Raw genomic sequence first — 27,257 nt, 5'->3', positions numbered from 1 at the left:
GTGTCGCGCGACCCCGCGCGCGGTCGCCGTCGCGGTCGCCATCGCGCGCGACAATTACAATTCCTCGAGCGACCGCCTCTGCCTTTCAGTTTCTTATCGTCTCGCTCCGCGGGTCCGCGGCCGTCGACTCGCGCGCGATCGAACGCGCGCCCTCCACGCGCGCGACGAGAGAGCCGCGCGACGCTCGATGCGATCGATACGTCTCGCGATGCTCGCGCGCGTCTCGTTCTGGGAAACCCGCGAGCTGGCTCGCTAGTACACGTAGGGCAACGCGGCCTTTTCGTCCACGTCGTCAGTGCACGTGACAGGTCGCGGTCGCGCGGTCGGCAACTCGAGAAGAGGCCGCCCCGCCAGCAGCTGAGTGATGAAAGGATTCCTCCCGCCCCGGACCGTCACTCCCGAACGCGCGCGCGTCGCGCCGTCGATCCTCCGCGCCGCGTCTCATGGCGTCCCGCCGCGCGGGCGCGAAGACGTACGAGCAAGTCGGCCTCGCGGCGTGGCAGGCGACGGAGAAAGTGGTGCGCGCGCGCGTCTCGTCTCCGTCCTCCGCGTTCTTTCTTCTTCGCTCGCGCGCGAGATCCATTCGACGACGTCTGTCTCACCCCACACTCTCTCCTTTCCCCTCTAAAATAAACCACAGAACGCGGAGCTGTTCACGCTGACGTACGGCGCGATCGTGCGCCAGGTCCTCGCGGACTACGAGGACTGCGTCCCGGAGGCGAACGCCAAGCTGGACGCGATGGGGCGAAGCATCGGCGGTCGCCTCATCGAAGAGTTCAACGCGAAAAACGAGCAGCAGCGCTGCGTCGACTTCAGAGACACGTGCGAGACGATCGCGGGCGTCGCGCTTCGGATGTTCCTCGGCGTGGGCGGGCACTGCGCGGACTGGAACGCGGACCACACGTCGTGCCTCGTCGTGATGGAGACCAACCCGCTCGCGGACTTTGTGGAGCTCCCGGAGCGGTATAGGGATCTGTCGTACGGTCAGATGCTGTGTGGGGTCATCGTCGGTGCGTTGGAGCAAGTGCAGACGCGCGCGACGTGCGAGTGGGAGAAGGACGCGCTGCGGGGGGGGGACGGGTTCGCGATGCGCGTGACGCTCGTGGGGCAGATAGATACGCCGTACCCGTTCGACGACTGACTGATGCGCGAACGCGAGGCGCGCGATAGAAGAGGTTTGTAAAGACACGATCATAGTTGGTTGTTCACTCGCATTCGCAAACGCTCGCTCGTTCGACGCGCGCTCACCCCGCGTCGCGTCAGAACATCAGAACATCAGATGTACCCCCACCGCTCGCGCATCCCGGACGGGACGAACATCCGCACGATCCCCTCCCCCCACGCGATCGGCGCTATGATCTTCACCGCGCCCGCGAGCAGGTTGCACCCTTTCCAAATCCGCCCCGGCGTCGGCAACGGCACCATGAGCCTCCCGACGCCGAACAGCGCGACGGAGAAGAAGTGCGCGACGAGCTTCAGCGGGTTCGTCTCCAGCCCGCCGAGCAGCGCGATCGGCCCGGACGACATCGACCCGCCGAGGCGCAGGTACTCGAAGCACGCGCGGCGCATCTCTTCCATGCTCGCGTCGCCAGACGAGCAGAAAACTTTGTACAACGCGTTGGCGAGCGTGTTGATCGTCAACGCCGGGCGCGTTCGGTGCGCGTAGAACGCGTCGACGCGCTCGCCAACCGCGGCGTCGTCCTCGAACGACGGCAGCGGCGCGAGCATGGACTTCATCGTGACGACGTCGCTGAACGCGACGGTCATGCCGCCGCCCGTGAGCGGGTGACGCATGTTGAACGCGTCGCCGAGGAGCACGGCGCCCGGGGTGCGCGACGGCTGCGCGGGCATCGTCTTGTTCATCATGCTCTTGAAGCTGCCCTCGTTCACCGCCTTGGTCAGCGGCGCGCGGAGCTTCTCGGGGACCTGCGGGACGATCTTCTCGAGGACGTACGCGGCCATGGCGCCGGAGGCGACGGAGGGCATCTTGACGTGCGCGGGAATGTCGACGAGGCACCGCACCTCTTTGCTGCTGATGGGGTAGAACAGCACCGGGGAGGGGTCGCCGAGGATGACGTGCCCGTGCCCCGGCCGCGGGAGCAAATCATCCGGCTTGCCCTCCATGATGATCCCGACGAACGTGGACGGCGACACCGGCGACGCGGCAGGCGTGAGCTTCTTGCGAAACGACGAAAAGTACCCGTCGCACACGACGGTGAGCGGCGCCATGAACGACCGCTCCTCGCCTCCGTCCTTCACGGCCGCTCGCACGCCGCCGATGACGCCGCCGCTCTCCGCGGTCCACTCCGCGCCGTCCTGCGCGAGGAGCTTCTTGACCGTGGCCTGCCGTAGATCCACTCTATCGCACCCTCTCGCGGCCTCGCGGAGACGCATCACGAACCGGCCGTTGTGGAAGCTGCGCCCGGCGACGTCGTCGCCGCGCCCCTCGAGCGGGTATCCGACCAGCGCCTCGCCGTCGTCCTTGTACATCGCGTACCCGTACACTTTCTGCGCGTCGATCTTGTCGACGCAGTGCGCGAGGCCGAGCTCTTTGAGCTTGAGGTACCCGCCGGGTTGGAGCAGCTCGCCGACGATGCGCACGGGCTCGCTGAGGGTCGTTCCATACAAAGCGAAGTCGGGGTGGAGTTGAAAGGCGTCAGTTGGAGTTGAAAGGCGTCGAGGGCGGGGATCGAAACCGAGGTGTGGGCGGAGAGAAACGCCGGGCAAAGTCCTTAAGGATCGGCGTTCACCACGCCAACGCGGTCGTATGGGAACCAGTGTGTAGAACGCGCCTGAGGTCGCGCTCGAGGAGCAGCACTCGGCGGCCCTCGTTGCCGAGGGTGTACGCGAGCGACGCGCCCGCGACGCCGGCGCCGACGACGATGACGTCCCACTGTGCATGGACGGATCATTGGGGAGAGAAGCGTCGGTCGGTCGGTCGGTTGAACGGAGAAGAAGAAGCGGGAGAGGGCTTTCGATTCGATCTGCGATCGATCGAACGAACGAATCGATCGCCGCGGATAACGAGCGAACGAATAGAGGCGGGAACGCGGGCCGACGCGACGCGCGCGATCGCGATCGCGATCGCGATCGCGATCGCGGCGGAGGCCGCGCGTCCGTGGACGCGCGCGCGCGCACCTCGAAGCCGGAGCCGCCGGACACGGTCGCCTCGCCGCCGCGTCCCATGACGGCCCGCGCGGTTCGGTCGGGCGCGAGAAGCGCTCAAAGGCGGTTGAACGACGACGACGACGACGCGCGCGCGGCGTCGATCGACGGGCGCGCGACGCGACGCGACGCGACGGCGACGACCGCGGGCGGCGCGAAGCGCGCGGACGCGGACGAGGACGCGGAAGGAGCGTCGATGCGCGGTGGGATCGCGCGTCGGAGTGCGCGCGGGGTGTCGCGCGTTGTGCGCGCGGCGCGGAGACCGTCGATGACGTCAGCGGACGCGGACCCGACCGCGAGGCCGCGAGATCAGGGGCGTTCTATAAAAAGTTTTTCACCCATCGCCCGGTTTCAACATTTGATCGAGTCTCATTTCAACTGACCGATGAACTATTTTTGTATGGAACGCACCTCAGCATCTCGTCATCAGCGCAGCGGACGAGGCTCCGGGCGCGAGCGTCGATCAGATCCGTCGCCACTCCACCTCCGCGCGCCGAGGCGAGCGCATGTCGGGTCATCTCATCGCGCGACTCGTCGTCTCACGCGCCTCGCTCGCGCGCGCGCCTTGGACCCGCGCCGCGCCGTCCTCTCCGCCGCCGTCGCGCCTCCCCCTCGCCCGCGCGCGCGCGCGTCTCGTCATCTTCGCGCGGGGAACACGTACACGCTCGGTCGGCACGCACGCGATGGCGATGGTGTCGTCGTCGTCCTCCTCCCTCCCCGCGCACCGCGTCGGGGACACGTTCCGCGTGAAAGGCCTCGAGCTGACGGACCACTTCTTCGCGTGCCCGCTCGATCACGCCGCGCCGGAGGGCGAGCAGATCGAAGTCTTCGCGCGAGAGGTGGTCGCGGTCGACAAGGCGCGTCAAGGCGCGTCCGACGATCCCGACGCGAGCGCATCAGCAAAACGCGCGAAGATGCCGCACCTCCTGTACCTCCAAGGCGGGCCCGGGTTCGAGGCCGCGCGCCCGACGGAGATCGGCGGCTGGCTCGCGCACGCGTGCGAGACGCACCGCGTGATCCTCCTGGACCAGCGCGGCACGGGGCGCAGCACCGCGGTCTCCGTCGCGAGCCTCGCGAGGCGCGGCGACGTCGCGACGCAGGCGGCGTACGCGTCGATGTTTCGCGCCGACGCCATCGTGAAGGACGCGGAGGTAAGGACACACTGGTTCCCATACGACCGCGTTCGCGTTGTGAACTTCATTCCTTAAGGACTTTACTTCCCGGCGCGCGTTCCTCTCCGCCCACCCCTCGACGCCTTTCGACTCCGTCTGACGCGCCCCTGAACAACTCCGCCCCGACGTCGCTTCGCGCGGAACGAACGCCCCTCCATCACGTCAGACGATCCGCGCGATTCTGTGCGGGCGGGACGTCAAGTGGTCCGTCCTCGGGCAGTCCTTCGGCGGGTTCTGCATCGCGCACTACCTCTCGTTTCACAGCGGTGGACTGAGGGAGGCGTTCTTGACCGGCGGGCTGCCGCCGCTCGTGCGCGAGGAAAACGCGGCGGCGGCGACGTACGAGAGACTCGTCGAGCGGGTGCGTCCACGCTCCGCTCCCTCACACTGGTTCCCATACGACCGCGTTCGCGTTGTGAACTTCATTCCTTAAGGACTTTACGGGGCCCGCTCGCGCGCGTCGTGTCTCGAGGACATCTCCCGTCGTCTCTCTCTCTCTCTCTATTCCGCCGCCCGCCGACCCGACTGACCTTCGCCCCCACGCACCGCAGGTGATGGCTCAAAACGAAAAGTACTACGCGCGATTTCCAAACGACGCGCGCAGGGTCAAGTCGATCGTGAACTTCGTCGCTTCGAACCCGGAGAAGTCCGCGACCCCGAACGGCGGGCGGCTGACCCCGCGGATGGTCCAAGCGCTCGGGTTCAGCGCGCTCGGGACCGCGGGCGGGATGGAGTCGCTGCACTATCTTCTAGAGAAGGCGTGGGACGTCGACGGCGACGCGTTGTCGTACCGGTTCCTGAAAGGCTGCGAAGACGTCCACGCGTTCGACACGAACCCGCTGTACGCCATCTTACACGAGTCGATATACTGCAACGGCGGCGGCCCGAGCGCTTGGGCCGCGGAGGCGGCGATCCGACGGCGTTGGGCGGGCGCGTTCGACCCGATCGAAGCCGCCGCGGCGATCGACGACGACGCGACGCGCGTCTTGTTCACCGGCGAGATGATCTTTCCGCACATGTTCGACGACGTCGCGCCTCTGCGCGCTCTGAAGCCGGTCGCGGAGGCGCTCGCGGCGAAGACGGACTGGGGCGTCCTCTACGACGCGGACGCGCTGAACGCGTGCGACGTCCCGGTGGCGTGCGCGGCGTACTACGAGGACGCGTTCGTGGACGTGGAGCTCGGCGCGGCGACGGCGCGGGAGATCAGGCGCGTTCTCCTTCACACTGGTTCCCATACGACCCCGTTGGCGTGGTGAACGCCGATCCTTAAGGACTTTTGCCGGCGTTTCTCTGCGCCAAGCCCTCGCTTTCAATCCCCGTCCTCGGCGCCTTTCAACTCCGACTGACGCCTGTGAACTCCACCCCGATATCGTCGCTTTGTATGGAACGACCCTCAGGGGCGCCAGGGTGTGGACGACGAGCGAGTACATGCACAGCGGCGTGCGCGAGGACGGCGCGCGGATCTTGAAGAAGCTGATGGCGATGGCGAGAGACGAGGATGTGTTGCGGTAGATGGGGAGAAGAAGAAGAGATGAGACGAGACGAGCGGTGTTGTGATGAACCTCGAGTCTGATCAATCGTCGATCAAATAAATCGTTCAGCCCGAGCGGACGAACTGATGAAGCTCTAAAAGATCCCATCCCCTCCGCTCCGTCGTCCTCCTCCTCCGCCGCTCCCGTCTAGATGCTACGCCCCGACGTCGTCCGCGACGCCGGGCCCGTTCCTACTGCCTATCCCCCACCCCGAGTCGTCGCGGATCACCACCACCTCCTTCGCTTCGCCCGCCTCTCCGCCTCCGCGCGCGCGGCCTCCTCCTGCGCCAGCTTCCTCGCGGCCGCCTCCCTCGCGAGGTTGTCGTAGTGCATCGCCGCGGAGACGCCGGTGACGGTGAACCACGTCCCGGCGACGACCGTGGTGCCGACGAGCGCGCCGGTGACCGCCTTGAACGCGACGTCCATGAGTCTGGTCGACGTCGACATCGTGCGCGAGCGGGCGCGCGCGTCGTCGAGAGTGTGCGCCGATGAGACAAATCGACGCGAGTCGTCGACGTGTCTGGCCCAGAAATGAGACGACCGGCAGCGCGCGCTGCTGCTGCTGGCTGGGGGACGAATACAGTACTGCACACCCTTCGCGTCGCGTCGGCGTCGGCGGCGAGGCGAGAGCGCGGAGGCGACGGACGACGACGCGCACGACAAGGTTTCATATTTCAACACGAACGTCAACGCAACGCAACGCTGCCCGCGGGGCTAGGGTTTGGTTCCGGGTCCGCGCGCCCTCGCGCGCGGCCCCGGCGGCCCGCGGCCGATCCGAGACGGAGGAATCAGACGCCGGGTAAAGTCCTTAAGGAATTGCGTTCACCACGCCGACGCGGTCGTATGGGAACCAGTGCGACGGATCGATCGATCGATCGCGTCGTCAGCCAGCACATCACCAGTCGTCGTCGTCGTCGCTTCCGAACGCGTCGTCGGCGTTGCCCTTGGGCGCCTCCGCCGCGCCCGCGCCGCCGATCTTCATGTGCTTAAACTTCTCGTCCACGATGATGTTCACCCCCCCCACAGCCTCCGGCTCCTCCTCTCTCCCCTCTCGCCACGCCTTGGCAGCCTCGCGTTCCTTCGCGCGCGCCTCCTTCCCCGTCGCGAACGCGAACGCGTTGCCCGCCTCGAGCTCCGCGAGCGCGCGCTTCACCTGCGCGACGATGTACGAGTCGCGGTCGGTGTAAAAGCTCGTTGCGCGCCCCGTCATCCCCGCGCGTCCCGTTCTTCCCACGCGGTGGACGTAGTCTTCAAACATGCGCGGCATGTCGAGGTTCACGACGTGCGCGATGCCCTTGACGTCCAACCCGCGCGCGGCGACGTCCGTCGCGCACAGGACGGAGCACTTCCCGTTTTTGTAATCCGACAGCGCCGCCTCGCGCTCTTGCTGCGAGCGTCCGCCGTGGAACGCCGCCGCGGAGACGCCCTCCGCGTTGAGGAGTTCCATCACCTCGTCGGCGCGCGCTTTTCGCTCGACGAACACAACCGTCATCGGCAGCGAGCCGCCAAACTTTTCCGCCTCCGCCTTCTCCTCGAGGAGGAGCTCGCACAGGCGGTCCACCTTCTGCGCGTCCACGAGCTTCTCGAGGTGCTGCGCGACGTTCGCGGTCGGCACGGACACCGCGCCGACCTTCACCTTGACGGGTTTATTGAGGTAATCCGCCGCGAGCGACTCAGGGTCGTTCCATACAAAGCGATGGCGGGGTGGAGTTGAAAGGCGTCAGTTGAAGTTGAAAGGCGTCGAGGGCGGGGATTGAAAGCGATGGATGGGCGGAGAGAAACGCCGGGCAAAGTCCTTAAGAAACGGCGTTCACCACGCGAACGCGGTCGTATGGGAACCAGTGTATAGAACGCACCTCAACCTCCGCGGGCATCGTCGCCGAAAAGAGCAGCGTCTGATGCGGCGTCGGGAGGTTCTGCATCACCTCTCGAATCTGCGGCTCGAACCCCATGTCCAGCATGCGATCCGCCTCGTCCAGGATCACGAGCGAAACGCGCCCGAGGTTCGTGTTACCCTGATGCAGGTGGTCGATGAGGCGACCGGGCGTCGCGACGCACACCTCGACGCCCTGACGGAGGTCCGATCGCTGGTCCGACATGTTCGTGCCTCCGACGACGATGGTCGTCTTGAACCCCTTGCTGCTCCTGGAGAACACCTTCGCCTCCTTCTCGATCTGCTGCGCGAGCTCTCGGGTCGGGGCCATGACGATCGCGAACGGGCCGTCGCCGCGCTTGATCGGGTCCTGCTCGAGGCAGTGCTGAATCATCGGGATGCTAAACGCGGCGGTCTTGCCCGAGCCCGTCTCGGCGCAGCCGAGGACGTCGCGGCCGCTGAGGATGATCGGGATCGCCTGCGCTTGGATCGGCGTCGGCTTGTCGTACTCGTGGAAGCGGATGTCGAGGAGGATCTTCGCGTTCTGCGGCGCGCGCGTCGGGGAAGGAGGAAGAGGGAGGAGGAGAGAAGGGGACGGTCAGGTCGGGACCCGGCGGAAAAAGAAGAAGCGCGCGATGCGACGAGTCGGAGAAAAAAGAGAGCCCCATCTCGCGAGATCGGCGAGGTCGTCGTCGTCGTCGTCGCGCGCGACGCGTCTCCTCTTCGCGCGACGCACCAGCATCATGTCTTCGAACGACTCCACCGGCGGCGCGGCCTCGTCGCCTTCCTTGCACTCCACGGTCACGTCCATGCGTCGTCGAATCTCCTCGATCTGATTCACCGTCAGCGCCTGCACGCGCTCGCTCGGCTTCCACTTCGGAAAGATCGCGGGAGGGTATCGCCCGCGCGACGCCGCCGCGGAGAGGTCGACCTCGCTGCCGCGTCGCGAGTCGGACCTTCTGTCGTCGTATCTGTCGCCGCCTCCCCGTCTGTCGTCGCCGTATCTGTCTCCGCCGCGCCGGTCGTCGTACCTCGAGCCGCCGCCGTCCCTTCGGTCGTCGCGACCGTACGAGCCGCCGCCATCGCGATCGCGCGAATCCCAGGACCCGCCGCGGCCGCCGCCGCGGCCGCCGTCGCTGTCGCTTCCGCTGCCGGGGTCCCCGGAGCCGCCGCGCAGGTGAGGTGGTAAGTATGGCATGTCGCGTTCGTTCGTCCTACCCTCCGCGCGCGTCGAGTTGTCGCGACGAGAGGCCCCTGTTGGCGCTCGTGCTGGGTTTCCGAGGCGACGCGACGAGGGGAGTGTCGCGGTCGGTCGGTAAATAATAATTCCTTCTGTTCGCTCAACTTTCTGTTTCAAGGCGAGGAGGCATCCACCCTCTCACACCGAACTATCACTCTACGCGCGCGCTCCCACCCCAACTCCTCCTCCTCCTCCTCCTCCTCCTCCTCCTCCTCCTCCTTCCTTTTTAATCCGACGACGACCTGAACAACTTGCTCGGCAGCCACATGATCAGCGCGAACAGAATCTTGAACGGCACCGCGATCACCGCGAAGAGCTTCTCGAGGAACGAGCTCTCCCTCGGGCCGTCGTCCTTCTTTTTCTCCGCCGCCGCCGCCGCCGCCGCCGCGTCCGCGGGCGCGGTCTTCACGACGTCCGCCTCGGACATCGTCACGCCGTCCGCGCCGGGGCCGTCCGCGTAGAACGCGTTCACGGCGTCGCGCGTCAGCGTCGCCGCGTCCGCAGCCTTTTCCGAGATGGGCTCGTCGGTTTTCGACTCGAGCAGCTCCGCCGCGCGCTTCTTCATCTCGCGCAGCTTCTCCTCCGTCTCCTCGTTCGCGGCGACCGCGGCTTCCTCGGCAGCCTCGGACTCCTCCAGCGACGCCTGCGTGGACGGCACCGTCGCCGTCGCCTCCGCCGCCGCCGCCGCCGCCGCCGCCGCCTTCGGCTTAGGCTTTTGCTTCGGCATCGGCGCCGCCTTCGCCTTGCCGCCCGCCGGCTCCAGCCCCGCGGGCGTGTCCCCGACCGCGCCGAAGACAACCTGCGTCAGCTTCACGATCGCGAGCGCGGCGGCGGCGCCGACGATCGCGAACGCCGGGTCCCGCGCCGTCGCCGGGAACGTCTGCACCGCGTTTAGCAACGCCGCGGCGACGAGCACGCCGCCGCCGACCGCGCCGAGGTCCGCGCCGACGTTCGAGCCGGCGGTCTTTTTCGGCGGCGGCTTGGGCGCGGGCGTCGCCGCGGGCGGGGCCGTGCGCGAGGACTTGGCCTTCTTCGCTTCCTCGACGGCTTCCGCTTTCGTCATGCCCAGCGGCTTGTTAGACGCCGCCGGCGCCGGGGCCGGGGCCGGAGCCGGCTTCGCCGCGATCGGCGTCGGCGTCGGCGTCGGCGCGGGCGCGGGCGCGGCCGCCTTCTTCGACGCGGCGGCGCTCGGGTTGATCGTGGACGCGGACGGCAACCCGAGCGCGGGCATCCCGCTCGCTTCCTTCGCCGCCTCGCTCCGCGCCGCGCGCTTCACGATCGTGCTCTCGCTGACGACCTCGCCGCCCGCGATCTGCCTCTCGAGCGCGGCCGCCTCCGCGAGGACGTCCACGGACTTCGCTCTCAGGGCTTCGAGGTCCGCGGCGAGGTTCTCGTCCTGCTTCACCGAGCGCGGGACGATCGTCGTCGCGTCGCGGCGGGACGTCGCGGTGCGCGCGGGAGACGTCATCGTCGGTCTCGCGAGACGCGTCGTCGCGCGCGCGACGCGCGCGACGACGCGCGGCGCGCGAGCGGATGCGGCCGCGGCCGCGGGGACGCGGATCGGCGTGGACGCCATCGTGAGCGCCATCGCGCGTGCGTGAGGTGTCGGCGTCAGAGCGCGAGTGCAGTCTGACGCGCGCGCGAAGGCGCCGTATTTTGGAACGTCGCGCCAAACGAAAGGCGAGCCACAAAATGCCGCCGGAGATCTCGTCGTATGCGTCGTAGTGAGGGATACAGTACGCGCGTATCGTAGTACGATGAGGCGTCGGGCTTCTCGCTTCCAGTTCACGTTATTGTCGTGACAAAATCGAAACGCTCACTGAGCTTCTACGGCTACTCCTTCGCGCGCTTCTTCGCGCGCTTCTTCGCGAGGCATCGCCGGCGTCGCGCCTCCCTTCTCCTCCTTCTTCTTCTTCTTCTTCTTCTTCTTCTTCTTCTTCTTCTCGCCCTTCACAGCCCTCGCCCATCGCGGCGCGACGTGACACGCGACGCCGACGACGAACCCGAACGCCCCCCACGCGATCGCCTTCGCGATCCGTTCCCGCGTCGTCCGCGCGCGCCCCTTCCCCGCGGGCGCGAACGCCTCGTCCACCGCGAACGTCCGCTCCGTGGCGTTCTTCGGCTTGTTCACGTAGTAAATCACCGAATACCGCGTCCCCTCGGTCGCGTCGAACCCGCGGACCCAGTGCGCGAACCGGCCGTCGACGCGTCCGATCTTATCCCGCGTGTCCACGACCCACCGCGTGTCGCCGTCCTCGCTCTCGACGACGAGCTCGCCGCCCTTCCCTCTCCAGTCCCCGAGCGATATCGCGTACTGATGCGACGCGTCCTCGCGGTCGACGTGCGGCGACCCGACGAAGTTACGCGTGATCGCCATGTGATCGCACGGGTACTCCGGGTCCGCCCATCGAAGCACCGCGAGCGCGGCTCTTTTCAAATCGCGAAACGGATCCACGACGTCGTTCGTCGCGCGCGCTCGCTCCGCGGTCTCTTCCCCGTCCCTCGGTTCCCCTCGCACGTCCGCGGCGACGACGAGGTACCGCTCGGAGTTCACCTTCGGTCGGTGCGACACCGGCGGCCACCGCGCGCGCACGAGCTCCCTCAAGAGGTCGGCGCGAAGGGACGAAGGGACGGACGCGCCTCTCGAGCGTCTCTCTTCAAACGCGAAGGCGGCGGCGGCGGCGTTCTTCTTCTTCTTCTTCTTCTTCTTCATCATCATCGCGTCGGCGTCCTTCGCGGCCGCCCTCAGCGCGTGCGGCGTCATCCCCGCGCGTTTCGCTCTTCGTTCGATGACGCTCGACGGCCAAGCGTTCAGAACGCGATCGAGCGGCGGGTCCTCCCCCGGCGCGAGCGGCGGCGGCGCGGCGGAAACGGCGTCGGCGTCGGCGTCGTCGCTCGTCGTCTCGAACAACGCGGTGTCGTCCAGCGCGGACGAAGACGGTTCGACCGCCGCCGTGGACCGCGACGCTTTCAGACGCACGCCCTCCGCGGGGACCGCGCCCTCGATGTGCGCCATCGCCGCGAGCGCTTCGGTCTCGTCGCGAAACTGTGCGAAGCCGTATCCGACCCATCCGCCGTTTTTTTTATCCCTCCACCCTTTCCTCACGACGCGTCGAACCACCGGCTGCGCGATGCCGCTGCTGCCGGGGAGCGACGACCAGATGAACTGCTTCAGGTGCTTCGCGGTGGCGTACGCCGCGGGAAGGCCGCCGATCCAGAGCTCGTTCGGGGCCGCGGGCGGGCGCGTCGCGCCGCGAGGCGCGCGCGGGTCCCGGGCGGCGGCGGCGACTTTCTTCGACTTTTTTTTCGACGCCGCCGCGGGCTTTGGCGGCGGCGGGGTAAACCGCGGGACCGCGTCGCCGCCGCGCTCGATGATCTCCGCCGCGGACGCGAGCCCGCCTTTGGACTCGCACCACGCGCCGCACTCGCACGCGAGCGATCGGAGGTGACGGAACAGCTTGTTCCGAGACGCGAAGACGCCGCCGCAGAGCCGGCACGCGAGGTCGCTCGCGTTCGCCGGCGCCGGCGCCTCGCCTCTCGCGTCGTCGCCGTCGTCGTCCTCGTCCACGACGTCGTCGAGGTCGTCCCCGTCGTCCTCATCGTCGTCGTCGTCGTCGTCCCCGCCGCCCTCGTCGCGCAGCCCGAGCTCGTCCGCGAGAGTACCGCTCCCCCTCCGGTCGGTCGCGCCGTCCTTCTCCCCGCCGTCGTCCCGCGCGTCCTCGACGTTCAACACGACGAACCGCGCCGTCGGACGGTACGGACACGCGGGGAAATCCTCCCCGGGGCCGATCCACTCCACCGGCGTGAGCTTCCGACCGCACAGCGCGCTCGCTTCGTCGATCATCTCGACGAACCGCGCGTCCGTGACGGTCAGCGCGTTGATCCCCGCGATCAACGTCGCGTCCGTGTCGGTCAACGCGCCCGCGCACATCGCGAGTAATTTTCCGGTGTGAAGCTCCGCCTCGAACGCCCAGTCCGACTTGCGGCTGAACCGCGGCGGCGGGTCCACGACGACGAGGTCGTACTTCTTCTCGCGCGCGACGTCTTTCGCCGCGAAGCGCTTCGTCAAGAACCGAATCACGTCCGCGCGGCGAAACACGCGCGGGTCCGCGGGGTCGACCTCGACGCCGTTGAGCGCATAATTTTTCCGCGCCGCGCGCAGACACGGCAGCTTGCTGTCGACGTTGTGCGTCCACAGCGCGCCGCCCACGGCGGCGGCGACGCCGAACCCGCCGGTGTAGCTGAACAAGTTCAACACCTTCTTGAACTTGGACATCGCGCGCACGCGCTCGCGCGCGGGGCGCGAGTCCAGGAACACGCCGTAGTGTTCCTCCCCCGTAAGCCAAACCTCAAAGGCGGCTCCGCGCGTCCCGGGCTCTTTGACCACGACGCGGTTCGCGTGAGTGCTCTCGTCGTCGTCGCCGCCGTCGTCGTCGGGCGTCGGCAGCGCGCCTCCGGAGACCTGGACGCCGCCGCGCGCCGCCGGGTCCGAGCTCCATCGCCGCTTCAAAAACACCGGGACGTCCGCGCCGAAGCGCTCGGCGACGGCGCGCGTCATCGGCTCCGCGGGCGCCCACCGCCGATGCTGCTCGACGAGAATCGCGCGCCCCAACACGTCCACGGTGATCCCGTCCACGCCGTCGCCGGTGCCGTGGATCAGCCGAAACGCGAGCGGCGGCGATTTCATGCGCATCGCCGCGAGGACGCCGCGCGCGCAGAGCGACGGGTCCGGGTACGGGTCTCGCACGTACGGCACGAGGTGGGGCGTCGACGCTCGCTTCGTCAGCGCCGCGTCCAGAAGCGTCAGCGCCGCGTCGCGCGCGAGCGGCGCGATGGCGGCGGTCGCCGCCGGCGCGCTGGTGGGTTTGCCGTCGACGGCGACGCCGTGCGACGTCTTCGCCGCTTTCGGGGCTTGGCGTTTGGCGCCGTCGCGCCACTCCGCGTTTTGGTTTTGGTTTTGGTTTTGGTTTTGGCCTCCGTCGCCGCCGGCGCCGGCGCCGGCGCCGGCGTTCCTCGTCTCCTCCCTCGGTCGCGTCTTCGCCTGGACCGATCGCTTCGGCTTCAACGGCACGATGTTCTTCGCGCGGCGCTCGCACAGCTCCCTCGGGAGGATCGATATCCCGCACGCGACGACGTTCGGCGCGAGAAGGTTCACGCGCTTCGGACCGCGAAAACCTTCTTCTCCTCCTCCTCCGCCGCCGTCTGTCGCCGCCGGGACGCGCCACTGCGACACGAACACGGTCACGTCCGGGTCGTGCAGCTCCGCGACGACCGGCGGGAGCTTCGCTTCCGCGCGCGCGGCGTTCAGCCCGCGCAGCGCGGCGTCCAACACGACCCCGCGCGGCGTCGGCGCCGGCCCGTTCTCGCCCGCGGCGACGCTGTCGTCGCCTCGCGTGTGCACGCTGATGGCGACGCGCGCGACGTCGCGCGTCAGCGCGGTGTCGAACAGGTCCTCGCCGCGCATGATCGCGCTCGCCTCCGCGCGGACGCACGCCTCGATCGCGTCCTCCGCGGGGTCGCACCGGCGCGATATCGGGAACACCAGCTGCGCGTGTCGCATCGGCGTCGGCGGCGGCGGCGGCGGCGGCGGCGGGGAAACGTCGTCGTCGGATCCGCGACGCGTCGCGACGCCGTTGAGCGCGGCGAACATCGACACCGGGGAAGACGACGGCGGGATCGAGGGCCCGAGGCGCAGCCACGCGACGCCGCGGTGCGCGACGTCGCCGCGAGGGAGGAGACGCGCGTGGCGCGGCGCCGACGTCGCCGCCGCCGCGTCGTCCCCGGTCGACGAGGGTTCCGTCGTCGCGACGGTGCCGTCTTCATCGTTCGACGACGACGTCGACGACGACGACGACGACACGAGCGTCTCGATCGCGCGTTGGACCTCGACCGCGGCCTTCTCCTCTCCGCCGAACGCGCTCACGACGAGGAACCCGCGCTCGTCGTCGCGCGTCATCGCGCCGCCGTCGCGTGAAGAGCGCGCGGCCCCACTGCGCGACGCGCGCGCGTTCAAATTCTGTCATCGCGATACTGTATCGCCCGACGAACACGTGGCGGTTCGGGTTGTCGGCATGACATCGCGAGGCGCGCGACGGGGCCCTCCCCGCCCGCGCGCCTCCCCCTCTCCCCTCGCGCCAGGGCGCGCCGCCACAGCATGGGCTGCTGCACGTGCGGCGACGACCCGTACGCGCGCAGCGAGCGGCGGTTCAAGGACCACATGTCCGCGGAGGAGGTGAGCGTCCTCGAGCAGATGGACGACTTCGCGCCGCTCGCGAAGCTCCGACGGCTGTTTCACACGGTGGACGACGACGGGCACGGGTCGATACACGCGGAAGACGCCGCGGTCGCGCTGCGCCTGAGGGACGACGCGTGGGGGCGCGCGATGCGCGACTTCCTCGAGCCCGACCGCGAGGGCGCGCGGCTGAACCTAGGCGACTTCATCGTCGCCGTCGCGCGGTTCAAGCACCCGAGCCTGTGCGACGGACGGACGCAGTTCGCGTTCGCGCTGCTCGACATGGGCGCGGGGTTCGTCACCGCGAAGCGACTCGCGGAGACGATCAGGGCGCACGCGAAGAAGAAGTACGGCGGCAGGGAGGGCACGCATCTCAGCGCCAAGGCTGGGATGGAGGCGCTGCGGAGGTTCGAGGAGGACGTGGCGAACTGCGAGGAGTTGGGCATGCGAGAGTTTTACTACGACGACTTCGAGGCGATCTTCTTGAAGCACAACGAGCTCTTCTCGGACGCGGTGTGGTGCTGGGAGAAGTGCGTCGAGCCGTGCGCGATCGCCGCGCGCGCGGTGTGCGAGAAGATGCGCGCGCGAGGACTGAGGGAGTGGAACCTGGACTACAACAACTTCACCCGCGTCATGGCGCGGCGGCGGCGCAGAAACGGCGTCCAGAAGGGCGCGTTTCAGACGATCGGTTCTCAGGCGCGGCGGCCGGACGTTCGCGCGGGCGCGCCCGGCGCGCCCGGCGCGCCGACGTCGAGCCCGCTCCCGGGCGCCTTGAACGCCGACGCCAACGCCGACGACGCGAAGAGGACGGGGACGGAGAGAGAAAATCTCGTCGCGAGCGTCCTCTTCGGCGCCGACGCGCAGGCGCTCGTCGTCGCCAACCGCCGCCGCGAGAAGGAAGCCGCGGCGAGGAAGGAGAGCAGCGTGTCGGACGACACGCTGGCGCACGTGAGTCGGTACCGGGAGGAGAAGGTGCGCGAGGCGAGGGAGCGGCGCGAGGCGCGGGGGGCGTCGGGGGTGATGGGGAGGGCGAGAGAGGCGTGGGCGCTGGTCACGAAGACGACGAAGAAACTGTTGAAGATGCGCCCTCCGAAGGACGAGAAGACGGACGAGGACGTCGACGGGTGGGTGAACGAGACGGTGCGCGAGAGTGGTCGTCATAGTAAACGGTTAGGTGGCGGGCGTTACGACGCGCCCGACCACGGCGGCGGCGGCGGCGGCGACGACGACGAGTGGATCGGAAGAGGCGAGCGGCGGCGGGCGAAAAAAACCGGCGGGCTGGCGTCGTTCGGCAAGAGCGTCAAAAAGTTGTTCGCGGGGGGGAGGAGCAAAAAGAAACTCGCCGCGGAAGCCGCGGAAGAGAGGGACTGGGACCACGTCCCGGTGCGAAGAGGTCGAGGGAATCGCCCGCGCGGTCGCGCGTCGCACCAGTAGCGCAGGACGACGAGACGCCGCCGTGAATCAAATCAATAAGCTCAGCTACGAGAACGCGTAGCGATCGTCCACCATCGCTTTGTACGCCTCAAGATCCGTGTTCACGCCGTAGTGCATCGTGTTGTGAAACCCCTGGAGCACCGGCCCGAACGCGATCGACTCGTGCCACCGCGCCGGGGGCCGGTCGTCGAACAGACATCGGTTCGCGCGAAGGAGTCGGTAGTACCACCCCACCTCGAAGTCGTCCACGCCCGCGGCGTCGCTGATCACCGCCGACACGTTGTCGCCGTGTTTCATGCTCCGCTGCCACCGCCGCACGTACGTCTCCTCGCTCTCCGGCACGTGCACCGTGGGTTTCCCCAGATTCGCGTGCAAGAACATCGGGGATCCGTCCGGGGCGTGCTGCAGCATCGAATTCCCCAGAACCTCCGCGTGCATGTGGTCGCGTATGCCGACGCTATCCGGACCGTGCGAGACTAAACCGTACGGCGTCCCGAGGTGCAGGAACGCCATCGCGAAGAGCTCCTTGTCGCCTATGCCCATGTAGTTCACGGTGAGGCCGTAGAAGAACCCGGAGTTGGCGTTCATGAACATGGAAACCATCAGCGCGCGCCAGGTTTTGCTCTTCTTCATCACCACCTGCGCGCTCTCGTGCGTGTGTTTCACGTCCGTCTCGTTCCCGAGGACGACCTGGCAGTCCGGCGCGCTGCTCCCGCGCCAGAAGTCCTTCCACAGCAGCGACCCGGTGCTTCGATAGAGCTTCGACTCGAAGAGCGCGCTCGGATCCGCGAGGACGATGTTATCCGAGTCTAAGAGTAACACCTCTTCGAACTCTGAAAACGTCAACGCGACCATCTTGTACATGAATCGATTCGTCATCACCCCGCCCCCGACGCCCGCGTCTTTAAACGCCGCGAACGAGACCACGTCGACGCGGAGCTCCGCGAGCGCGGCGACGCGCTCGCACGACGGCATCTCCCCCTCCGGGAACCACAGCTGAATCGGGAGCGCGCACCCGGTTCTGCGAATCGCGTGCGCGGCGACGAAATACGACGTCTGAAGCCGCCGCGAATTCCCTCCGACGACGACGATCCCGCGGCCTTTAAACGTCGTCGCGGGGTAACTCGGCGCGGCGCGTTTAAACGCCTCTAACCGCCGCTTCACGCGCGTCACGTCTCGAGCGCTCAGTCGTTCGCCTCGGACGACGAAGTCCCGCGTCGGGTCGCGCCGCGGCTTCTTCGCGGGTCCCGGGAGTTTGACCCCGAGCGGCGGCCCCCTCGCGTCCGCGAACGACGCCGCGAACGCGACGACCGATCTCGACGGCCGCTTCACGTTGGGATGATAGCTTCTCCCGTCGCGACCTCTGGGCCCCGAAATCTCGCACGACGTCCGCTTCTTCCGCGCGCACCTCGGCGGCTTCGTCCCCCGGACCGGGCGTCGCGCGCACTCGACGCCGCACGCCACCGGCTTGGAGCCGCATCCTTTAGCGCCCGCGATCGTGGTCCCTCTCGCGTCGTCCGCGCACGGGCAGTACCCCGCGCGCATGCCGCTCAGCCGCTTCGTGCGCGTTGGCGGCGACGCGACGACGACGCGCTCGTGCTTCGGCGCGAAGAACGGATGGCAGTGCTTCGCTTCCACGAACCCGCGCGCGTTCCCCGCGTCGGCGGAGTAGAGATCGAAGACGTCGTAGAGCGGTGGAGGTCGCAGACCGAAGAGGAGGAGCGTCGCGAAGCCGCAGCACGCGAGCGCGGCCGCGCGGAGGAGACGACGCGCGGAGGACGACGACCGCGCCGCGCGGCCGCGCCGCGCGAAGACGGAGCTCGCGGAGCTCGCGCCGGGCGACGCGACGCGGAGATCTCGCTCGGGGCGAGGCATGGCGAGATCCCGGCGTCCGCGCGCGCGACGACGACGACGACGACGACGACGACGACGCGCGCGCGCGCGCCGGCGGTGCGATCTCGAGCGCGCGACCTGCCGCGTGCGATCCTCGCGCGCGGGGGCGGTGTGGACCGCATCCGACGCGCCGGCTCGGCGCGGGCGCCGAGGCGTCTCTGACGGTATCTCCGAGGCGTTTCTGACGGTATTTCTTCTCGAACGCGACGAGCGACGAGGCGTTTCAGATGATCACGCACGGTCTGGTATCGACCGAATCCACATCTGGACGACCCGCGCCAGGCGGCTCCGCTGGCGCGAGTCCTCCTTCGACCGGCGGCGACGCCTCCGGACGGCACTAGAAGCCTCGATATGTATTAAATAGAAGATAGACGACGCGATAGTCCGTCGCAGTCTACGAGCGAGCGGGTCGGGTCGGTCGAGGTCGTCATCCGTCACGTCAACATCAGCGCACCCACCGCGGCCCCACCGCGAGCCCGTCGCTCGGCTCCTCCCCCAACTCGCCCGCCGCGTTCTGGTCGATGTCAAGTAGCGTGCTGTCCGGGCTCGCGCCGACGGCGAGGAACTCCTCCGCGCCGCCAACCCCCAGCACCGCGACGAGCGCGGCGAGGCACTTGCTCGCGTGCGCCTCCGCCTCCGCGCGCGGGTTGTGCCCGCGCCGCCGCGTTCCGTCGTCGTCGTCGCCGCACGATTTCAACGTCGCCTTGTACGCGCGTCCCGCGGCGCGACGAAGGCGCGCCGGCCGATCGTCGCGTCGCAGCAACGCCGCGATCCGCTGCCCGTTGTGCACGAGCGCGAGCAGCGCGTCCGCGGCGGCCGCGCGCGCGCCCGGGTCCGCGGCGCCCGCGGCGGCGACGAGCGCGTCGATCGCGCGAGGGTTGGACGACACGTGCGCCTTGGCCTCGGAGTGAAAGCACACGTTCCGAAGCAACAGCAGCGACTCGAGCGCCGCGATTGGGAGCTGCGGCTGGAACACCGTGTTCATCTCGTGCGAGGATAACCCGGTGAGAATGACGTCGATGTCGTCCTCCTCGTCGCCGTCGGGTCCGCCGCCGCCGCTGACGCCCGCGGCGGCGAGCACCTCGAGCAGGAGCTGGACGAGCGACGAGCCGCCCTCTCTCAGGACGGCTTGCCTGCCTTCGTCGCCGCCGCCGCCGGCGACGTCCGCCAAGGCGCGAAGCAGCGCGACTTGCCTCTGCGCGTCGCGCTTCCCGACCGCCGTCTTGAACGCGTCGCATACTTTGTTAAGGAACGGCGAGCGAAGCAGCCACCGGCGGCTCGTCGCGTCGCCGGCGAGCGACGCGAGCGGCGCGAGCGCCAGCCGCGTCGTCGCCGCGGGCGACGTGTTTCGAAACGCCAGCCGCAGCATCCGATCGGCGAGGCACGCGGGCTTCTGCCCGTCGTTCCCGTCGTACTCCTCCACGGCCGCGCGCTTCGCCTCGCCGCACCCGGCGAACACGTTCGCGGCGAGGCCCATGAGCTCGTGCGACAGCGGCGGATCCGCGGCGGCGTGCCGCCACAGTTGGTGCACCATCTCCAGCGCGCCGCGCGCCATGGCGTCGACGCGCGCCGACGCGGCGGCGGCGCCGAGCGCCTCCGGCGTCTCCGACGCGCCCGTCTTGTCCACCAGAATCTGCCAGCCCTCGCCGCCGGAGGCTTCGACGACGGCCGCGTGCGCCGCCGCCGCGGTGGGCGGGCAAAACAACAGGTGCTTCAAAAGGCTCGCGCACTCGATCAGAACCAGATCCGCGGGCATCGCGAGCGGTTTCGGCGCCGCGGGCGTCGACTTTGAGGAGTCCACGCTCGACCGCGCGAGCGTCGTCTCGTACGCGACCACCCTCTGCGCGCGCGCGATCGTCTTGAGCAGCACCCTGGCGAGATCGAGCGACGCCGCCGCGCGCTTCGAAGACGCGCTGTACGCGAGCACGTTGCGCAACGCGGCGGCGACGGCGCCGTGCGGCGCCGCCGCCGCCGGCGCGCCCGGCGCCGCCCACTCGCCCACGCCGACAGCCTGCGCGTGCCACAGACGCGCGAGCGACGCGGTGAGCCTCGCGCCGACGCCACCCTCCGCCGCGGTGACGCCGCCGCCGGCGACGACGCCCTCCGAGTTGATCACCACGGCGGCCGCCGCCGCCGGGGAGCGGAACAACGTCGCGAGGAGTTCGCACGCGGCGGCGGCGGCGTCCGCGAGCCCGGCGCCCGCGCCGCCGGGCGCCATCGCGCTCGGTCCCCTCCCGCCGCCGGCAGCGAGGTCGACGATCAGCGCGCACGCGAGCGGCGCGGCGCCGAGGACGCTCCACGCGCGCGACGCCGCGCCGTCGTCGCCGCCCGGGTCGGGCCCCGCGGCGAGCGTCGACGCGAGGCCGCTCGCGGCGCGGCTAAACGCTCGGACGATCGCCGCGCGCCTCGGCGCGTCGTGCTTGGACGGCGCGCCGCCCGAGCCGGGCGGCGGCGTACTCGTCAGCGCCTCCGCCGCCGCGAACAGCGCGCTCGCGGTGGACGGCACGACGGACGTGTCGCACGCGAGCCGCCGCGCGTCGAAGCACCACGCGGCGGCGGCGACTGAGGGTCGTTCCATACGAGCGAACGTCGGGGTGGAGTTGAAAGGCGTCAGTTGGCGTTGAAAGGCGTCGCGGGCGGGGATTGAAAGCGGGCGGTGGACGGAGAGATGCGCCGGGCAAAGTCCTTAAGGATCGGCGTTCACCACGCCGACGCGGTCGTATGGGGACCAGTGTCTAGAACGCACCTGACGCGCGGTCCTCGTCTCGCACCGCGTCCGACTCCGGGTCCATGTCCGCGAGGTCCGCGGCGGCGATCGCGCCCGCGAGCGCCGCGGATGACGCGCTCGCGGCCGCCGCGTCGGACTCGAGCGATGACGGCGGGTCCGCCCAGCTCAGCGCCTCCGCGGGGGACGCGATTAAAGCGTCGGCCCACGGCGCCGGGTGCATCGCCGCCGTCGTCGCGCTCCACGCGGGGGGCCAATCGTCGCCGCCAAAGCTCGACGGCGGCGCGTCCTCCTCCCTGGGCGCGAGCGCGACGGCGACGACGGCCGGCGCGACGCGGGTCGCGGCGAGTAAAGCCGCGGCGGCGCCGCGGCGAAGGCACGCGCGCTCGGCGGCGTTCGTCACCACGGGTTGCGAATTCGCGGCGGCGCCCTCCGCGGCGACGATCCCCAGCCCCTGCCCCGCGCACGCGATCATGACTTCCGCGAGGCCGCGCCAAACGTCCCTATCCGCGAGCAACGGCGCGACGTCGAGGATCGTGTCCAGCGCGGCGTCGTCCCCACTCGCGCGGACGACCGCGGCGGTGGACACGGCGGCGGCGAGAAGTTGACACGCCGCCGCGCGCACGGCGGCGCACTCCGAGACGTCGAGCGCGACTCTCGCGGCGTGCCTGGGGGACTCCGGGAACCCGTGCAGGAGCATCGCGGACGTCGCCCTCGCGGTCGGCGACGCCGCGCACGCCATGAGCCGCCACGCCGCGGCGCGTCGCCTCGCGCGGCGATCCCTGGAGAGCCGCGTGAGCCAAAACGTCGACCCCTGGCTCGACCACGCGCGGCTCCACGCCTTGCCCGGCGCGGCGGCGCAAATAGCCGCCAGCGCCGCCATCCCCGCGTCGCATAGCGCGCCGCCGCTCGCGGCGCCGTCCTCCGCGTGCGGCTTGTAGGTCTTTGACCCCTTCTTGGCAAACGCCTTGGCGCCGTCGACGACGTGCGCGTCGCCCGTCTCGCTCGACGGCGCCTCCCGCCCCAACTTGGGCCCGCAGCAGTGCGTCAGCAGCGGCTCCACGGCGAGAATCGCGAGATCCGTCGCCGCCGCGTGCGCGTCGCCGAACGCGACGACGCCGTCGCCGTGCAGGCGGTTCGGCGACTTGCCGCTCACCGACGCGAGCGACGCCGCGGACGCGATGGCGACGACGCACTTGCACGCGGCGACGCGCGCGCCGTACTCCGTGGTGGGATCCGCGATGAGCTTCCCGACGACGGCGTCGACGAGGTCGGCGTCGCACAGCATCGTCCCCGCGCACTCGGCGGCGCGCGCGCAGCCCCCCTCCGCGGCAGCCCCTCCCGCGCTGTACGCGGCGGACGACGCCGCGGCGACCGTCGCGTCGAGGACCGCGGCGGCGAGCGTCGCGGCGGCGGTCGCCGCCGCCGCGGACGCGGCGGCGGCTTCCCCGAGATCCGCCCCCGTCGCCGCGAAGTGCGCCACCGGGTGCCGCATCCCGGGCGGGTCGTGCTGGTGAAACCCGCCGGGTGCTTTCCTCCCGCCGCCGCCGGGGATGACCCTGTGGATCGCGGGCACGCACGCGTTCTTCACGCACTGCGCCAAGCCCTCCAGCGTCTCCGGCGACGGCGCCGTCGTCGCGTGTTGAAGCGCCTCCGCGAGCGTCGACGCGAGCGACGCCCATAACCTGGCATCCGCGGGCGACCGCGGCGGCGTGTGCAGCAGCCGCGCCGCGCGCGTCGGCCACGACGCCGTCGCGATCGCGTTCGCGCCGGGCGGGCCGAACGACAGCACGCCTCTGAGCGACGTCGCCGCGGACATCGCGGCGTCGTGCGAGTCCGCGATGGATAACCGCGCGAGCGACGTCATCGCGCTCGACGCGGGGGACGCCCACCTCAACGTCGCGTCCGCCACCTTGGCCGCCGCGCCGAGGCCTTCGCCCGCGCCGACGCCGTCCTCGTACATCATGCGTTCCAACGTCGCGAGAACGCCCGCGGCGCCGCCCATGCGTCTGACCTCGCGGCGTTGGTTGAGCATCGCACGGACGCGGGTCTCGTCTACGCGCGCGTCGCCGTCGGCGCCGCCATTAGCGCCGTTGGCGCTCGGAAGCGTCGCGACGGGGACGGGGAACCGCAGCTGCGCGAGCAGCTCCGCCGGGAGCGCGATGCGGTCCACCGCGCGCGGCTTGGAAGCGCGCGCGTACGCCTCCGCGTGGTCGCAGACCGGCGCGAAGACGACGTGCGCGGCGAAGACGGCGATCTTCTCGCGCACGCTCGGCCGAGGATGAAACGCGAGCGCGAGCAAACCCATCGCGCGGCCGTACGGCGCGCGCTCGGACGGATCCGCGTGCGCGCGATCGGACACGCCGTCCTCGCTCGCGATCGGCGCGGACTCGGCGAAGAAGGCGCGCGCGGCGGGCGAGTGCGTCGCCGCGGACGCGACGATCGCGAGCGCGGCGAATCCGACGTCGGCGTCGGCGCCTTCTCTCTGAAGGCCTGACGCGGCGAGTCGAGCCAGCGACGCCATCGTGGACGGCACCACGAGCGCGGGGTGCAACCGCGCGTCTTTCGCGCAGACGACGAGCTGCTCCCCCGCGCTGCACCGCACCGACGGGCCGAGTGTGTCGTTCGTCAGGACGCGCAGCAGGTCGTGCACGTCTTTGCTTCCGAACACGCTCGACGCCGCGCACGGGTCTCTATGTGCCTCCGGGGAGACGGAGTAGTCCTCCTTGACGTACGCACCCGCGGCGGTGGACGGGTCGCCGTGGCGGAGCATCGTCCCGAACGGGTCGAGCCACGCGCGATGCGCCTCCGTCAACCCCGCGCCGCGCTCCGGCGCGGGCGGGGGTTTCACGCCCATCGCGCGCGCGAAGCCGTCCGCGGCGGCGGCGCGGCGACGCGCCGATTTGTGGAACAACCCGCGGAGTAACGGTTCGAGGGGCGTCCAGCTCTCCGCGGGGGCGGNGCGCACCGCCGCCGCCGCCGCCGCGGACGCCGCGGGGCCGACGACGTCGTCGTCCAGGTCGCACTCGAGCCACGGCAGCCACGGCAGCAGCGCGTTCGCCGCCGCCGTCGCCGCCGACGGCGCGCCGCGGTGCGACTCCCCGCCCGAGCCGACGCCCGCGGCGATGACGTTCAGGCACTTCGCGGCGGCGACGCGCGTGTCCGCTCGCGACAGCCCGCCGGCGATGATCTCCCCGGTGACGATCGGGGAGACGAGCACCGCGCGCGCGGCTTCCGCGACGGCGGCGGCGTCGCCCGAGTTTTGAGTTCCGTCGAGCGCGATCTCCGCGGCGGCGGCAAGCGCGGCGTACGCGCCGCCCCGCGCGCGCTCGCTGTCGTGCCGCAACAAATCTCGCGTCGCGCATCGGCACATCTCCATGCCCTCGTGCAGCCACCGTCGGTCGGACTCGGACGCGCCGCCAGAGGACTGAGGGCCATTCCATACGAAGCGATGTCGAGGTGGAGTTGAAAGGCGTCAGTTGGAGTTGAAAGGCATCGAGGGCGGGGATTGAAAGGAAGGGGTGGGCGGAGAGACACGCCGGGAAAAGTCCTTAAGGATCGGCGTTCACCACGCCGACGCGGTCGTATGGGGACCAGTGTATAGAACGCGCCTGAAACGCCATCTTGGCGCTCGCGGCGGCGGTGAGCGCGGTGGCCACCAACCTCGCGCCGAGCGCCTCCGCCTCCTCCGGGTCGACGTAACACAGCGCGGGCATCGCCTCGAACGCGAGCCGCGCCGCGTCGTGCGGCGTCCTCGCCGCGGCGGCGGTGCCGTCGTCTCGCGCCGCCGTCGCGGACGCGGCGAGGCCGCTCTCCGCGGCTTCCGCGGCGGCGCACTCGAGCGACGGTTCGCCGACGCCGAGCGTCTGGAGCGCGGAGAGCGCGGCGCGGCGAAGCCCCGGGACCGCGGCGGCGAGGAGCTCGTCGATCGCGGCGGTCTCGAGGCGTTTCGTGAGGCGTTTCGGGACCCCACCGGCGTTGCCCCCGAGCAAGCCCGCGGCCTCCGATCCCGCGGCGGTGATCATGACCGCGACGAGCGCGAGCGCGGGGAAAAACGCCGGGCACTCGCCCGTGGGGAGCAGCTCGTCCTCGCCGTTGATGGACACTGATGCGGCGGCTCTGCCGAGCGCAGCCTCCATGGAGTTGGCGTACGCGGCGAGCCGCGCGGCGACGGAGGAAAACGTCCGCGGCGGGAGCGTTTTCCCACCCTCCCCGAGATCCACCCTGGTGAGCTCGAGCAGCGGGAGAAATTCTTCCAGCGCGAGCAACGCGTCCCCCGCGACATCCGGCGACGAGATGAGCGGAATCACCGACTGCGCGATCAGGTGCGCGGTCGGCAGCGTCGCCACCGGCGCCGCCTTCTCGCTCAGCGCGGCGACGATCTTCGCCTCCGCGTCCGCGTCGTCGCCCTTCCCGACGCGCTTCCCGTCGGCGTCCACCTCGACGCCGGCGGCTTGCGCGAGTCCCCCCGGCGGCGGCGGATACGACAGCGCCGCGCGCGACGTCACGTGAAACGCAGGGAACTCGTCGTCGTACCTCGGCGGGTGCGCGCGGTGCGCACCGTCCGCGGCGTGCCCGATCGCCGCCTTGATCGCCTTGGCGAATGTGCGCAGCGTCGCGAGAGCGGCGGTTCGAACCGCGCCCGCGGCGACGCCGCCCTTCTCGTCGATTGGAATCCCGTCGAACCCGCGCGCGAGGCCGACGACCGCCTCGACCGCGGTCGTCTTATCCTGCAGCAGCGCTTGGATCGGCAGGTCCGCGATGACCGCCTCGCGCATCTCCGTCAGCGCGGCGAGCAACGCGGGAGAGTCCGTCGCGTACGTCAGCTTGACGCCGAGTTCAAACACCCTGGCTTGGTCCGACGGCGCGATTAAAACGCGCTCGAGGAAGAGCTCGCCACCCTCCGCCGCGGGGTCGACGAACGTCGACGCCTCGAGACCGATTTCGCGGTCGATCAGCGCCTGAATCGCAGCCTTGCGGCGCGCGGAGTCTTGTGGGACGTCGTCGGCGGCGGCGCCGCGGTGCTCGCGCGCGATGCGCCAGTAGGACGCCGCCAGTCGCGGGTCGCGCAGAAACGCGTCGCGCGTCTCGTTCGTCAACGTCGGCGGCGCGTCGCGTTTGAAGTCCGTGGCGTAGGCGGAGCGCACGGACGCGCGCACGGACGCGGTCTCGGGGGCGTCGCCCGCGGCCGCGTCTTCGTCGTCGTCTTCGTCGTCTTCTTCTTCTTCTTCGTCCTCCTCGTCCGCCGCCGTCGTCGTCGCGGCGGCGGCGGCGGCGGCGGCGGCGTAGGACTTCGCCTTCTCTGTCGTATTCTCCGCGGCCGCCTTCAACGCGGCGTCCACGTCCGTGGATTCCATCGTCTTCATCAGCGCGTCGATCTCCGGTCGGACGTGCTTGCCGCTGTGGACGAGGAGACGCGCGGGGCGGGACGAGCGAGGTGAGTCGAGGAGATTTGAAACGAGGGAGCGACGAAACGAGGGATGGGATGAGAGCGAGGGACGAGCGAACGAACGAACGCGCCGCGCGCGCGCACCTGTTGTCCGCGAGCTCGGCGAAGAACCGCATCGCGCCGAGGCCGCGGAGCGTCTTCACCGCGATGGGTCGCTCCGCGATGATCCGCGAGAACATCGCGACGGTCTCCGCCTCGCGCATCCCGGTGTCCGCGAAGTTGAACATCTCGAGCATCGCGCGCAAGGTCGGCTCGTGCACGGCGACGTCGTCGAAGGACAGGAGCTCGTTCTCGAGCTTGAACTGCAGCGATTGCAGCGCGCGGACGCGGACGTCGAGGATATCGTGCCCGAGCTTCTGCGCGAGCTCGTTCAGGCCGAGCCTGATGCCCTCGGAGGCGGACGACGTCGCCATCGCGTCCGCGCGCGCGCGCGCGATTTGAGCCGTTTGTCGCCTTTTTCCCGGCTCCTCGTCGAGAACGACGACGGCGAGGCGGTCGACGTCGGACGCGCGGTGCGAACGCACGCCCGCGCCCGTCGTATC

General features: G+C 69.9%; 11 protein-coding genes across 11 annotated transcripts; 3 read left to right on the top strand and 8 right to left on the bottom strand.

The window, feature by feature from the left end:
- Window positions 1-443: 443 nt before the first annotated feature.
- MICPUCDRAFT_58316 (uncharacterized protein) lies at window positions 444-1,141 on the top strand (the record flags this gene model as incomplete). Its single annotated transcript, XM_003058925.1, has 2 exons — window positions 444-518; window positions 641-1,141. The coding sequence occupies 2 exons, from the start codon at window positions 444-446 to the stop codon at window positions 1,139-1,141; spliced, it is 576 nt and encodes a 191-aa protein (XP_003058971.1).
- Window positions 1,142-1,186: 45 nt separating this feature from the next.
- Window positions 1,187-3,385, bottom strand: MICPUCDRAFT_49604 (uncharacterized protein). Its single transcript, XM_003058564.1, has 3 exons — window positions 3,139-3,385; window positions 2,793-2,893; window positions 1,187-2,608 (listed from the first exon to the last, which is right to left on the bottom strand). The coding sequence occupies exons 1-3, from the start codon at window positions 3,184-3,186 to the stop codon at window positions 1,276-1,278; spliced, it is 1,482 nt and encodes a 493-aa protein (XP_003058610.1). The 5' UTR covers window positions 3,187-3,385; the 3' UTR covers window positions 1,187-1,275.
- Window positions 3,386-3,854: 469 nt separating this feature from the next.
- MICPUCDRAFT_33654 (uncharacterized protein) lies at window positions 3,855-5,849 on the top strand (the record flags this gene model as incomplete). The annotated part of the gene is made up of 5 exons (XM_003058924.1): window positions 3,855-4,026; window positions 4,066-4,316; window positions 4,504-4,689; window positions 4,889-5,580; window positions 5,744-5,849. 5 exons carry the CDS (start codon window positions 3,855-3,857, stop codon window positions 5,847-5,849), a joined length of 1,407 nt encoding a protein of 468 aa, XP_003058970.1.
- A 245-nt stretch (window positions 5,850-6,094) lies between these two features.
- MICPUCDRAFT_58312 (uncharacterized protein) lies at window positions 6,095-6,316 on the bottom strand (the record flags this gene model as incomplete). Its single annotated transcript, XM_003058563.1, has 1 exon — window positions 6,095-6,316. One exon carries the CDS (start codon window positions 6,314-6,316, stop codon window positions 6,095-6,097), a length of 222 nt encoding a protein of 73 aa, XP_003058609.1.
- Window positions 6,317-6,848: 532 nt separating this feature from the next.
- On the bottom strand, window positions 6,849-8,637 carry MICPUCDRAFT_1582 (uncharacterized protein; the record flags this gene model as incomplete). Its single annotated transcript, XM_003058562.1, has 3 exons — window positions 6,849-7,541; window positions 7,726-8,286; window positions 8,479-8,637. Coding segments are annotated over 3 exons (1,413 nt in total), but the record flags the coding sequence as incomplete, so codon positions are not given.
- Window positions 8,638-9,208: 571 nt separating this feature from the next.
- Window positions 9,209-10,570, bottom strand: MICPUCDRAFT_58310 (uncharacterized protein; the record flags this gene model as incomplete). Its single annotated transcript, XM_003058561.1, has 1 exon — window positions 9,209-10,570. The coding sequence occupies one exon, from the start codon at window positions 10,568-10,570 to the stop codon at window positions 9,209-9,211; it is 1,362 nt and encodes a 453-aa protein (XP_003058607.1).
- Window positions 10,571-10,760: 190 nt separating this feature from the next.
- On the bottom strand, window positions 10,761-14,938 carry MICPUCDRAFT_58309 (uncharacterized protein; the record flags this gene model as incomplete). The annotated part of the gene is made up of 1 exon (XM_003058560.1): window positions 10,761-14,938. One exon carries the CDS (start codon window positions 14,936-14,938, stop codon window positions 10,799-10,801), a length of 4,140 nt encoding a protein of 1,379 aa, XP_003058606.1. The 3' UTR covers window positions 10,761-10,798.
- A 136-nt stretch (window positions 14,939-15,074) lies between these two features.
- MICPUCDRAFT_47377 (uncharacterized protein) lies at window positions 15,075-16,717 on the top strand. The gene has a single exon (XM_003058923.1). It carries the CDS (start codon window positions 15,137-15,139, stop codon window positions 16,646-16,648), a length of 1,512 nt encoding a protein of 503 aa, XP_003058969.1. The 5' UTR covers window positions 15,075-15,136; the 3' UTR covers window positions 16,649-16,717.
- A 740-nt stretch (window positions 16,718-17,457) lies between these two features.
- On the bottom strand, window positions 17,458-18,523 carry MICPUCDRAFT_47376 (uncharacterized protein; the record flags this gene model as incomplete). The annotated part of the gene is made up of 2 exons (XM_003058559.1): window positions 17,458-17,481; window positions 17,531-18,523. 2 exons carry the CDS (start codon window positions 18,521-18,523, stop codon window positions 17,458-17,460), a joined length of 1,017 nt encoding a protein of 338 aa, XP_003058605.1.
- Window positions 18,524-19,138: 615 nt separating this feature from the next.
- MICPUCDRAFT_68336 (uncharacterized protein) lies at window positions 19,139-22,149 on the bottom strand (the record flags this gene model as incomplete). The annotated part of the gene is made up of 3 exons (XM_003058558.1): window positions 19,139-20,589; window positions 20,908-21,103; window positions 21,288-22,149. Coding segments are annotated over 3 exons (2,509 nt in total), but the record flags the coding sequence as incomplete, so codon positions are not given.
- Window positions 22,150-24,817: 2,668 nt separating this feature from the next.
- MICPUCDRAFT_58304 (uncharacterized protein) lies at window positions 24,818-27,128 on the bottom strand (the record flags this gene model as incomplete). The annotated part of the gene is made up of 2 exons (XM_003058557.1): window positions 24,818-26,666; window positions 26,800-27,128. The coding sequence occupies 2 exons, from the start codon at window positions 27,126-27,128 to the stop codon at window positions 24,818-24,820; spliced, it is 2,178 nt and encodes a 725-aa protein (XP_003058603.1).
- Between the last annotated feature and the right edge of the window lie 129 nt (window positions 27,129-27,257).

Source organism: Micromonas pusilla, assembly GCF_000151265.4.
Source record: "Micromonas pusilla CCMP1545 genomic scaffold MICPUCscaffold_5, whole genome shotgun sequence".
Classification (NCBI taxonomy): Eukaryota; Viridiplantae; Chlorophyta; class Mamiellophyceae; order Mamiellales; family Mamiellaceae; genus Micromonas; species Micromonas pusilla.
The sequence above is the reverse complement of the archived record's forward strand: the minus strand, read 5'-3'. Positions and strand labels throughout refer to the sequence as shown.

Coding starts and splice junctions, on each gene's coding strand:
- MICPUCDRAFT_49604 (XM_003058564.1), bottom strand. CDS start 3,186: ATGGGACGCGGCGGCGAGGCGACCGTGTCCGGCGGCTCCGGCTTCGAG. Junction 2,894..3,138: donor CCGGCGGCTCCGGCTTCGAG/GTGCGCGCGCGC, acceptor GTCCATGCACAG/TGGGACGTCATCGTCGTCGG. Junction 2,609..2,792: donor CTCCTCGAGCGCGACCTCAG/GCGCGTTCTACA, acceptor AACGACCCTCAG/CGAGCCCGTGCGCATCGTCG.
- MICPUCDRAFT_47377 (XM_003058923.1), top strand. CDS start 15,137: ATGGGCTGCTGCACGTGCGGCGACGACCCGTACGCGCGCAGCGAGCGG.